We start from the raw sequence: 12,764 nt of genomic DNA on the forward strand, positions 1-12,764 counted from the left end.
CACTGATATCTTGTGACACATATGTAATGCTGTCACATATTAATCACATTTGTAATAAGACTGTGACGTCACTAGCCACGGTCTGCCGCTGTTCCGGAAAAGTAAACATACAGCAAGTTAGTTTTAAAATTATGTTTGAATGTTGTTAGAAGACTTGACTTGTAATTTACGAATAAAATGCAAACAACAATGTGTTTTTCTCGTATACTAAATTACCATTTAAAGAAATATCTGTACTATGAAACACAGTGTAAACAATTTCAAACCAAACAAAGAATTATCGGACCTTTCGTAAAGTGAGTTTTGAAGTTCGGGTTAAGAACATTAACAATACTACCTATATATACTATCATAGACACACGTGATTTATTTCATTCTATAAAACAGATTCTTACCTGCTGATTAAGGTCTGAAAATGCTTCGATCAGTGACTTCATGATATCAATAAATGACGTCACAGAATTTAAATGGTATCGCCAGTGGGTGTTGGGTGGTAAAGCCGCTTTATAGCGTCATGTCAAGTGTGAAATGTGGAGAAAAGTAAATATATCATTTAATTATGTTATAACTTACAACTAAATATACGGATGTTATTATACATTTAAAATTCATTTTATTGAAAAAAATAACGACATGTTTATTGGGTTCTTAGATTCGTTCATCAGATTCAATTCTTATGAATTTTTTAAAATCTCAAAAATGTTTGAAAAAACTAATAAATACACCTATAATGTAAACAGCCATTTAATCGTCAGTATACAGGATTTAAAAGACTGTAAACATCCTAAAGTTTTTTAATCAATAAAGATGTATTTTATTATTAATTGCAAACAACCTGTGCTGCGCGCCGGTTAGTACTGGTGGTTTATTTATGAAGTATTTATACCGCGTCATTCACTTATTGTTATTTATTCAGTTTTCAACACTTATGGATTCAGTTTTCAACAACCCTGATAGCCAGCAGCTAAAACTGCCGTACTAGACACACCGATAGTATTGTTGAATAGATAGAATAGCTGATAATATAACCGCCGTATGTCTCACAATAATATTGTCTTTCGTGGACAGGTAATGCCAGTCTAACGTGTAATGTTCCAACAATATTCCCCTCCGGTATGACTAGAATCAGTGGTAAAGTAGGACTTTTATCAAGGTTTGGTTATAATCTATTTTACTGAACGTCAATGGGAAAAAACATTACACGGTTTTGTTAGTGCTAGTTATACAATAGTTATTTCATCTTAGGTTTACAAAGATAGATTGTTAATGTATAAAAAAAATAATTGAATAGAAAACGGAGACTTTAAAACTTAGATTTAATTAAAAGTCAATAAATTAAATTTATGACAGAAGTAGAAAACGAATTGTGAGAAAACCAGCGATCGACTACAATCGACATTCATCGAAGATGACACAGATGATAGGTTTAGTACAATACTTTATTCGTTGAGACAATGATCAGAAACTTATATATGAAATATATAAAAGACGAATGATTGATTAATAAAATCCTTACTTTGTAATTGTTCCCACAAACTTATTACATGTGTAGACTTTAGAAAAAACATACAGATGTACAACATTCATCAGAGTTACTAACAAAGAGAGTAATTATATAAGTCATCATTTAATACACGTTATAAACATATGTAAATTACAGTTAGGATTTCTTAGATCTAGGATCAATGTAAATGGATTATTATTATAAGTAGTTTCCATACCTTACTCGAGATTCTTAGCTATATCACGTGGCGTAACAATATTGATAACAATAAATAATGGATACATGAAAATAAATAATAGAAGATAGGAAACACACAATATCGGTGGGTCGTCTGGGTACTGATCCTGACATGTAATTAAGGCCCCAGAAATAACACTTTAATGTAGACAAATTTTCCGCGAATAATAATAACAACAAATCCCTGAATACATACAGAATATTGGTACAAATTAATCACAGTACTAAAGGGATACTGTGTACTCCAAATTATAACCACAGTACTATAAGGAAGAATAACAACAAATCCCTGAATACATACAGAATATTGGTACAAATTAATCACAGTACTAAAGGGATACTGTGTACTCCAAATTATAACCACAGTACTATAAGGATACTGTGTACTCCAAATTATAACCACAGTACTATAAGGATACTCTGTACTCCAAATTATAACCACAGTACTATAGGGATACTCTGTACTCCAAATTATAACCACAGTACTATAGGGATACTCTGTACTCCAAATTATAACCACAGTACTATAAGGATACGCTGTACTCCAAATTATAACCACAGTACTATAGGGATACTCTGTACTCCAAATTATAACCACAGTACTATAAGGATACGCTGTACTCCAAATTATAACCACAGTACTATAGGGATACTCTGTACTCCAAATTATAACCACAGTACTATAGGGATACTCTGTACTCCAAATTATAACCACAGTACTATAGGGATACTCTGTACTCCAAATTATAACCACAGTACTATAGGGATACTCTGTACTCCAAATTATAACCACAGTACTATAGGGATACTCTGTACTCCAAATTATAACCACAGTACTATAGGGATACTCTGTACTCCAAATTATAACCACAGTACTATAGGGATATACCTTCCTCGTTATTGTATTTAACCAATACTAACCAAATACTTGGTTGTCTTCCCGGCGACTTAATGTCAAGTTTCCACCCCTTAAGTTGTTAACGGCCATTGAATTCTGTAATCCTCCACCTTGAGCAGTTTCATATTAATTCGTCCCCGTGGTTTCTTATCATTCTCGACATAAGTCATTTTTGGTGTACATTTGATTTTCAGATAAATTGCAGTCATATGAAATTTTGATTGTTTTTCTAAAGAGCACAAGATACACTTCGACTGTGCCTTCGAATCACCTATCTTTGTGCTAACTATTTTATCTATTTGCGTAGAAAAAAAAGTAGGGAAATGAAAGGTTTTGACAAGGCCTTGGGTTGTTTATAATTCGAAATGATAAGTTGGAGAAATAATCACTACTGCATTGTGTAAGCTGATTTGATGGTAAATAAATAATGTTAATGATCGATCAATGGGAATGAAATTAATGCACAATTGTGTTAATACGCAAATAGACCGGTAACGAATCAGTAATGCTTATGCATTTTTGAGACAGAAAATATTAGAACAAGCTGATAAAATACCTATTTGATTTTGCCTCTATGATTATCGTACTGTCGTATTTTAGGATATGAATAGGGTTGCATTTTACCTATTAACATATTCAATCTCTGACGAAACATTTTGACATTATGGAACCATATTAGTGTTTTGAAAATACCTTATATATTATAAAACATGTTAGGATTCCGCTACGACACTTGAGTGGATTGTTCTTTTTGTATATCAGAGTATTTTGGTGGTATTGGCCCCTCTATCACCATGGCGTCACTGTAGGCAGGCGGTGGTGTTCTTTGATCACCTCCATTTAATAAAATAATGTCTTCCATCGACAAATGCATGCCTGGGAATCGCCGTAGGTTATTTACGTGTCGTCCTGTCTCTGAGGGATAAACATTTCCTGATGAAATTTGATAAACACCGGTATGTTGCGCATCTTCGTGTGAAAACCCTTCATTTATATGGGATAAATCCATTGTAGAATTATTTGAGGATTCGCTTTGTAACAACGCATCCCTGCTGGTGCCCGCGGGGAAACTCTGTCCATTACTAAATAAAGATTCATAAGTAGGGGGCGCTGTATATGTACCTGGATCGATAGGTTGTGATTCTAAATTACCGAAATGGTCTCGTGCGGCTTGAGTTCTTGCAGCTCGTGCATGGAGCGTCCTCTTGACTCTAATCTGACGCACACACTGTAGCACCACAACACAGAGCAGTGGGATTAGGACCGATAATCCAGCTGCTAACGCCACTAATCCATAATCGGCAGATCGGTCGTTTTCATTATCTATAATACGAGAAAAACATGAGTTATTCCATATATGTCTCACTAAGCTTTTACTTAAAACCTTAAAATAGAAAAATCCAATAACAAATTATAAATAGATGTTAAGAGTGGAAAATATTTACAAAGTGTAAGTCTAAATAGGAACTGGTAAAGAGAATACAAGTTATTTTAATTTTGTCAATTACATGATGTCAATGGTATATTCTATAAAACTATGAAATTAGAAGTTTCTTATCGTAGGCTATCGTTGAATGAAAACGAATTATTAAGAGCTTCATTGTTAAGCATTAATTAATTATTCTGTCGCTTAAATATATTTGAAACACATCTATAAAACAAAACGTTTACAGTAAGCAAGCGTAAGCTGTATACAAGAAGGTTTATACGTTTGTACATCTGCAAATTTGAAAATGACATCGATTTTTGTTTTTCAATTTACCTGTATATGGACAGAAAAATCGGACTTCATAATCGTGGCATTTCATGTTGTTTGCATCGTAGTCATAACATACTAGTCCATTTTTTGTGCAAGGTTCTGAGAGATAATCAGGGGCAATAACTCTGGCATTACTTTCCGTAAATGTCACCTCCGATCCAACAACTCGACATTCCGCCATTTGGGGTTTGTCGCTCCCACAAACCGTGTAGCCATGCTATAAGGAAACAAAATAATAGCAATATAAATACCTAAATAACCAATTGTAGAGGATTCAAACTTCACTGTAAATGAATTCAGGCATTTCCGTCAAAGTTTCCGAAAGGAAAAAAAGGCTGAAAATGTCGGAAAATACCGAGAAGTTTATCAACAATAATGCATTGAACCGAAAATCGCGATAATGTTTTCCTACATATAATTTTTCTCTAGCTTAAAATTTAACATGGGACAACTCATTTCACGTTTTTATAACATAAAAGCATGAAATCTGATAAAAATATAATCATTCAAATTGTTTAACCCTTGATGATAATTTACTCACATTGCGTATTGTTTGCCAGCTCTGATCATCGCCGGTCTCGTCAGGAAGGCGATTATACCATATTGTCCATGCTCCGCCTGAAATGAGTAAAGTTACAATGTGTAATGATACAAAATGGCTGTAACGTTTACATGTGTTATAAATATTCTACTCTGGAGAGTTCCCACTATCACACGGAAACACACCGTTTGGTAATTCAAACAGAAGACATTATTTGTGCATGATATTTACAACCCGCCATACACAGTGGAATAGATCAATCAATGTCACTTCATAGACACTACCAAAGACTAATGGTTTAAGGAACAATCCTTTCTCCGATTGAATACATTCACTTATATCGCCATTTATATGAATGCAGTCGGATAAAGCATTTTCTCCCAGTTTGTAATAGATATTCGAGAAACGTCTGAATTCATAGCAGGTAAAATAGTGTAACTTTTTATAATTCCTTAAACTTTGTAATCAAAACATTTGTCTGAATATACAACCCATACAGGGGGATTATAAGGAGGAGATGACATTTAACATTTGTCAGTTTTTCTATCAATTCAGAAACATCGTCAATTTACTTTTTTTTCTGAAATTACAATAACTATTCACATCATCGTTATATGACATAGCACACCTGTGGCTTCAAAGGATTTATTAATTTCTGTGAATCCCGGACATTATAGAGGGAAAACACATTGTGGGTTTCCGACACCTGTTGGTGTCCTACTATGATCGACCTAGATATTGCCTGTACAACACACCTTAGAGTTACGAGGGGGACGTCACGTTTTCTTTAAGCATATAATAAGAAAATTTAGGGTTACGAAACTACAAGTGTGTTTATATAGTGTTGGGTTATCAGAACGTGACCTAGGATAATAAACCTCTGGATTTATTACGGGTATATACGGGGACCACGTGAGACACATTCCCGGGTGTTTACGTCTTTGTCTATATTTAGAATATCATTTCTGGGTTTTTACACTTATGTACCTATGTGGGTGTGTATAAAAAATTACATTTTATATGACGTCATTTAAATGTTGTATAATCATCCTAAATTTGTATCTTATATCGAGATCATTCTAAATATATTTGGTGTATGGTGATTTCGTGACTGTTTAAGATGATATTTAGTCTTTCTTAGTGTAACACATCTAATGGTTGTGGGATTATAAGAACATATATATGTGATAATTTTCACTGTTCACTGGTTGCTATAAATTTTATCCCCATGGAACGATAAAGGATAAAATTCCTTATCATTCCAAACAAATTATAAACCCATTAAGACGAGTCTGTATTAGCTAACGTCCTAGTTTCTTTTCACACGAGGTGTTGCCAATCATTCATGTATCATTGGATCTTATCTTGTATGCTACACGCTACATTATATTTATAATATTCATGTGTATCGCCATCTTAATCAATAAAGCATTGCTAGAAAACCTCAGATGGGCCAACTACCTGATTGATTATGTGTTCGATATTTCACCAACATTTGGAGCTATTAGGTGAGGTCGGATCTATGACGTGATCACATAGACAGCTGTAAATGAAGTATTAGTTGTACCTGTACCTTACCTTTAATTACCAGATAAGTACAGGTGTCTTGTCCAACACACCTGACGTAATCATCAAAAATACGTTAGTTTGTAGTGCCGTAAGTTAACATTGCGTGAGTGGACTGGTCGTATTATTATACAATTCAATGTTGATACAAATTTGTATACCAATATGAGATTTACAGTAACTATAAACTGAAATGTATCTCTAAGTAGCTGTGCGATATCTAGTAAGTAAAGTTTATAATAACTACACATTAAAATATATCATCCTTATAATGTACAACGACTATGGCGGACTTGTCATTGTTTTCCGAATCTTGGGTCCTACTATAAAAGGTTTATTGGGGAATAATGATATAATTGGAGTTGACGTTATTTGATAGTAATCGACGTGGTTTTGTGTGATATCTAGGATTATATGATGTGACGACGTGGTTTTGTGTGATATATAGGATTATATGATGTGACGACGTGGTTTTGTGTGATATATAGGATTATATGATGTGACGACGTGGTTTTGTGTGATATCTAGGATTATATGATGTGACGACGTGGTAGGGTTACGGCTGACTGTCAATCAACTTTGTAATTTGATATGCTACCCCTTTGATACTCCTTAAAACACTAACATGAAGCATGGTTAACTCACATGCCAATGACAAAATAAATCTTTAGTTTTTATACTCAAGGACCCTTTCTTATATGAACTTTAAGATATCACGATAACTATTCTTAAAATGATAAGAGATATGTTTCATACTAAGTATCGCTGCATGTATAGATAGATATCACAATAACAAACTACAGTTCGAACGTTAAGAGTATATAATACAATACGGAGAACTGCTTGTTTAATTAACATACAGTAAATATAAAGCTTGATCAACTTACACGATAGTAAATTTACACTAATGATTAGCTGATCGCACATTGACAAACTGACCATGGCCAATATTTCTCAAGGTATTACTAGACGATATCAGTATAATGCCATGGCTATCACTAAACTCTACAGTCAGATATATACATATCCATACCATGAGTTTTCCATTTATCCAAAATGAATTATTTCTAATATATATTCAACAAATAGTTCTGTTCAATTTATGTTATTAATTATGAAACGTATTGAAAATCATGAAAACATCGTAAATAAACATCTAATTTCAAGTTCTATAAAACGACAAATTATTCGAATTAAACGTTCTTGTAACACGCAATCTGGAACTAGAATGGAATCAACAAATATAACTACATAAAGACACATACATTTTGTGAATTTCATTTATCTTAATGAAGTAGCTGATTATGATATCTGATCTATATTCAAAGACAATCAAATTTGTCTATTTTGAATTCTAACATTGTCTCTTGGTCATGTTAAACACTGAAACAAATATATTCATTTCTAAATTTACTATATCGTGGGTACCCAAGATGAAACTAAAACATGCTACAATGGATTGGTGATTTGAAACAAAGAGCTAGCTACCACACGTTCATAATAATGGGCAGACCAGACTAAGGCAAAATGATCGATATAATGGACATCAACAAGACAGCTGTAATCTTACCTGCTCCATTAGCCAAATCGTAAACATTAGTCCACAATAGAATGAGTAAGGGAAAACGAAACGCGTGTGTTGTCGTGATTGTGGCCATGTCGGTACTAACAGTATGCTGTGTTTACCTGTACAGCGAGTAGATGTGTATTTACCTGCAGACGTCACTGAGGAATCAGGTAATTATCATACCTTGACTCTCCCTCGCCTTCTCATTGGATGATATAATTAGCTTGGCCTAAGTCCAAAGTTGAGGGCATGTAAATATCGGAGGCTATGTTCAAATGTACACAACGACATGTGTTTGATCAAGTCACAGGAAATGTATCAGTATTCCTTTTTCTTTATCTGCTCAGTCATTACTGTTAATTTCGGAAGACCTAAACATGTTCCATCACAGTGGTAGAAAGCTCAGGTCGGTTATGATACCATGTTAACACTGTGTAACATTTGTTTTAAGGCTTCCTGTGCTTGTAATTGTACTAATGTTGTACATGTGTGACATAAAAGGTGTGCAGATTTGTATTGTCACTACACCAATACAAAATAGTGTGATGTAAATAAAACAGTTTTATTTCCCTTTGTGAACTCACGACGTCATAGGCTATTATAACGACAATCAAATACAAACTTAGACATTAACTGAACATGTAGGTATATCAATGTTATATTTTAAATATCAACTCTTCTGTCCAAAAGTGTGAAGCGTGCCACTTCACGTCACAGCTGCTTTGTCTATACTATTTTATAACCGTTATAAGGAAAAAAGTTATCGAAGGCTGGCACAGTGAATGGTTTATTTAATAAGATATGTCATACTAATGGCTAGAATTGAATGATTAGATATGACATACAAATGACTAGAATTGAATTGTTAGATATGACATACAAATGACTAGAATTGAATGGTTAGATATGACATACAAATGGCTAGAATTAAATGGTTAGATATGACATACAAATGGCTAGAATTGAATGGTTAGATATGACATACAAATGGCTAGAATTGAATGGTTAGATATGACATACAAATGGCTAGAATTGAATGGTTAGATATGACATACAAATGGCTAGAATTGAATGGTTAGATATGACATACAAATGGCTAGAATTGAATGGTTAGATATGACATACAAATGGCTAGAATTGAATGGTTAGATATGACATACAAATGGCTAGAATTGAATGGTTAGATATGACATACAAATGGCTAGAATTGAATGGTTAGATATGACATACAAATGGCTAGAATTGAATGGTTAGATATGACATACAAATGACTAGAACTGGATGGTTAGATATGACATACAAATGGCTAGAATTAAATGGTTAGATATGACATACAAATGGCTAGAATTGAATGGTTAGATATGACATACAAATGGCTAGAATTGAATGGTTAGATATGACATACAAATGGCTAGAATTGAATGGTTAGATATGACATACAAATGACTAGAATTGTATGGTTAGATATGACATACAAATGGCTAGAATTGAATGGTTAGATATGACATACAAATGGCTAGAATTGAATGGTTAGATATGACTTACAAATTACTAGAATTGAATGGTTAGATATGACATACAAATGACTAAAATTGTATGGTTAGATATGACATACAAATGGCTAGAATTGGATGGTTAGATATGACATACAAATGACTAGAATTGAATGGTTATATATGACATACAAATGGCTAGAATTGAATGGTTAGATATGGCATACAAATGGCTAGAATTGGATGGTTAGATATGACGTACAAATGCCTAGAATTGATTGGTTAGATATGACTTACAAACTACTATATTTGAATGGTTAGATATGACTTACAAATTACTAGAATTGAATGGTTAGATATGACATACAAATGACTAGAATTGGATGGTTAGAAATGACATACAAATGTCTAGAATTGAATGTTTAGATATGACATATTAATGGCTAGAATTGAATGGTTAGATATGACATACAAATGACTAGAATTGAATGGTTAGATATGACATACAAATGGCTAGAATTGAATGGTAAGATATGACTTACAAACTACTATATTTGAATGGTTAGATATGACTTACAAATTACTAGAATTGAATGGTTAGATATGACATACAAATGACTAGAATTGGATGGTTAGAAATGACATACAAATGTCTAGAATTGAATGTTTAGATATGACATATTAATGGCTAGAATTGAATGGTTAGATATGGCATACAAATGGCTAGAATTGAATGGTTAGATATGACATACAAATGGCTAGAATTGAATGGTTAGATATGACTTACAAATTACTAGAATTGAATGGTTAGACATGACATACAAATGGCTAGATTTGAATGATAAGATATGACTTACAAATTACTAGAATTGAGTGGTTAGATATGACATACAAATTACTAGAATTGAATGGTTAGATATGACTTACAAATTACTAGAATTGAATGGTTAGATATGACAAACAAATTACTAGAATTGAATGGTTAGATATGACATACAAATTACTAGAATTGGATGGTTAGATATGACATACAAATGGCTAGAATTGAATGGTTAGATATGACATACAAATTACTAGAATTGAATGGTTACGTATGACATACAAATGGCTAGAATTGAATGGTTAGATATGACATACAAATGACTAGAACTGGATGGTTAGATATGACATACAAATGGCTAGAATTAAATGGTTAGATATGACATACAAATGGCTAGAATTGGATGGTTAGATATGACATACTAATGGCTAGAATTGAATGGTTAGATATGGCATACAAATGGCTAGAATTGAATGGTTAGATATGACATACAAATGGCTAGAATTGAATGGTTACATATGACATACAAATGACTAGAATTGAATGGTTAAATATGACATACAAATGACTAGAATTGAATGGTTAGATATGACATACAAATGACTAGAATTGAATGGTTAGATATGACATACAAATGACTAGAATTGAATGGTTAGATATGACATACAAATGACTAGAATTGAATGGTTAGATATGACATACAAATGACTAGAATTGGATGGTTAGATATGACAAACAAATGACTAGAATTGAATGGTTAGATATGACATACAAATGACTAGAATTGGATGGTTAGATATGACATACAAATGACTAGAATTGGATGGTTAGATATGACAAACAAATGACTAGAATTGAATGGTTAGATATGACATACAAATGGCTAGAATTGGATGGTTAGATATGACATACAAATGGCTAGAATTGAATGCCAGCTGACATTTTCAATCAATGATTGAAGGATTAAAGAAGTAAAAGATGCCTTTGATCAAAAGTGTAATAAGACAAAATTTGCTATAAATATGTAAAAAAAGTATTTATTTATTTAATTCATTTAAATATTCGAATTGTATTATTTCACAATACATATCCCTTAATGTTTTTTACCATTACCATAACATGATGTTTACCCCTATACCTTGGACATAAACACGCCAGATCGACCTCTAACGCAGTCAGTGGGTAACTTTATAAAAAGAATTGTCAAAATTCTGTAACCTCTATAGACGTAAAGACAAAGGAGATTCAGAATCTAAAACATGCAATAGCTTAAGGTAACAGGTTGCGGCCTACATTATGCCCCATGACTCATTATGAGACATTCGAGGTGTCCCGGTGTACCAGAGAATGACGGGTCTGTACACCCATGTGTATAACCACCTTGTGTATGACCTTTACTACGTAGTTGGTCGGCTTAAACGATTGGATGTCTATTAAATGATGAAGGCTTATATGAGCTTAGATCCATATCATTTTAGTTAAAACTTCCTCGTGAATATATTCCGTGTCAATTCTACATGTATCGAAAAAATGACGTAATTCAGACTATTTTCCGTGAACCATAAAACATTTTAAAGACTTAATTTATATTTTTATATAGATTGAAGCTACGAAACAGGATATGGTAATTTTAGGTTTTAGAGTTTTAAGTCATCAAGCGATTAAAATATGTAATGCAATGTGCGCTGTTTTATTAACAGTTGTAATTAGATTACTACTCGTAGTAGGGTGACATTTTTGTAGAATTCTTTTAAACTCAATGAACAATTATAAGAATTATCATTTTAATATCACTTCCATATTGGAAGAGTTATTTGTAGAAAATATTAGATAATAATAAGCACATAAATGTATTGGATTTAGATATACCACAAAATAGACTCTTCCTAAAATACGATTTTAATATCACGATAACTTAATAGGGTACAGTTTACGGCCCACATGTCTATATATAAGTGAACGTCCTTTCGGGGAGCGTTCGATATAGATACAGGTAGGAGGATGATATAACGGATACTCAGGTAGTTAGTAAACAGATCACCCCACATCATCTTGTCGACAGCGCTCGGTTTACTGTGTGGCCTTTGGCATCAATAACAATCCCGCTGCTTCCTTATACTAAAATGTGTTTTTATTTCACACAAATGTGGTAGACCTGGTCCTTGTCCAAGGTTTTACTGCACTGATCCCGCAATAGTAACTTCTTCTGTGCTCCAGATCCAGTATTTTCTGCTCGGTTGAGAACTAAAAATTACGAAATCTATAATTATAGTATACAAACAGTAAATAGATAAAATCCCCGTCAGTTCATATGAAATAAAATTCCTCGGTATAAGGATAAACACCCCCTAACACAAATACAAATGAGGAAACGATTTC

General features: G+C 33.0%; 1 protein-coding gene across 2 annotated transcripts; it reads right to left on the reverse strand.

Annotated features, from left to right (window-relative positions):
• Nucleotides 1-2,162: 2,162 nt before the first annotated feature.
• Nucleotides 2,163-12,451, reverse strand: LOC138308206 (uncharacterized). Of its 2 annotated transcripts, none has more exons than XM_069249173.1 (4): nt 12,427-12,451; nt 4,940-5,016; nt 4,402-4,615; nt 2,163-3,962 (listed from the first exon to the last, which is right to left on the reverse strand). In XM_069249173.1, exons 1-4 carry the CDS (start codon nt 12,434-12,436, stop codon nt 3,364-3,366), a joined length of 900 nt encoding a protein of 299 aa, XP_069105274.1. In that variant the 5' UTR covers nt 12,437-12,451; the 3' UTR covers nt 2,163-3,363. The 2 variants fall into 2 exon arrangements, with proteins under 2 accessions (XP_069105274.1, XP_069105273.1); XM_069249172.1 differs by lacking the exon at nt 12,427-12,451 and adding an exon at nt 8,076-8,957.
• Between the last annotated feature and the right edge of the window lie 313 nt (nt 12,452-12,764).

Source organism: Argopecten irradians, chromosome 14 (assembly GCF_041381155.1).
Source record: "Argopecten irradians isolate NY chromosome 14, Ai_NY, whole genome shotgun sequence".
NCBI classification, from domain to species: Eukaryota; Metazoa; Mollusca; class Bivalvia; order Pectinida; family Pectinidae; genus Argopecten; species Argopecten irradians.

Excerpts from the sequence above, each read along its gene's own strand:
- LOC138308206 (XM_069249172.1), bottom strand. The coding sequence starts at position 8,163 with ATGGCCACAATCACGACAACACACGCGTTTCGTTTTCCCTTACTCATT. Across the intron at positions 4,616-4,939 it reads GCTGGCAAACAATACGCAAT|CATGGCTACACGGTTTGTGG; the intron begins GTGAGTAAATTA and ends GTTTCCTTATAG. Across the intron at positions 3,963-4,401 it reads ATTTTTCTGTCCATATACAG|ATAATGAAAACGACCGATCT; the intron begins GTAAATTGAAAA and ends CTCGTATTATAG.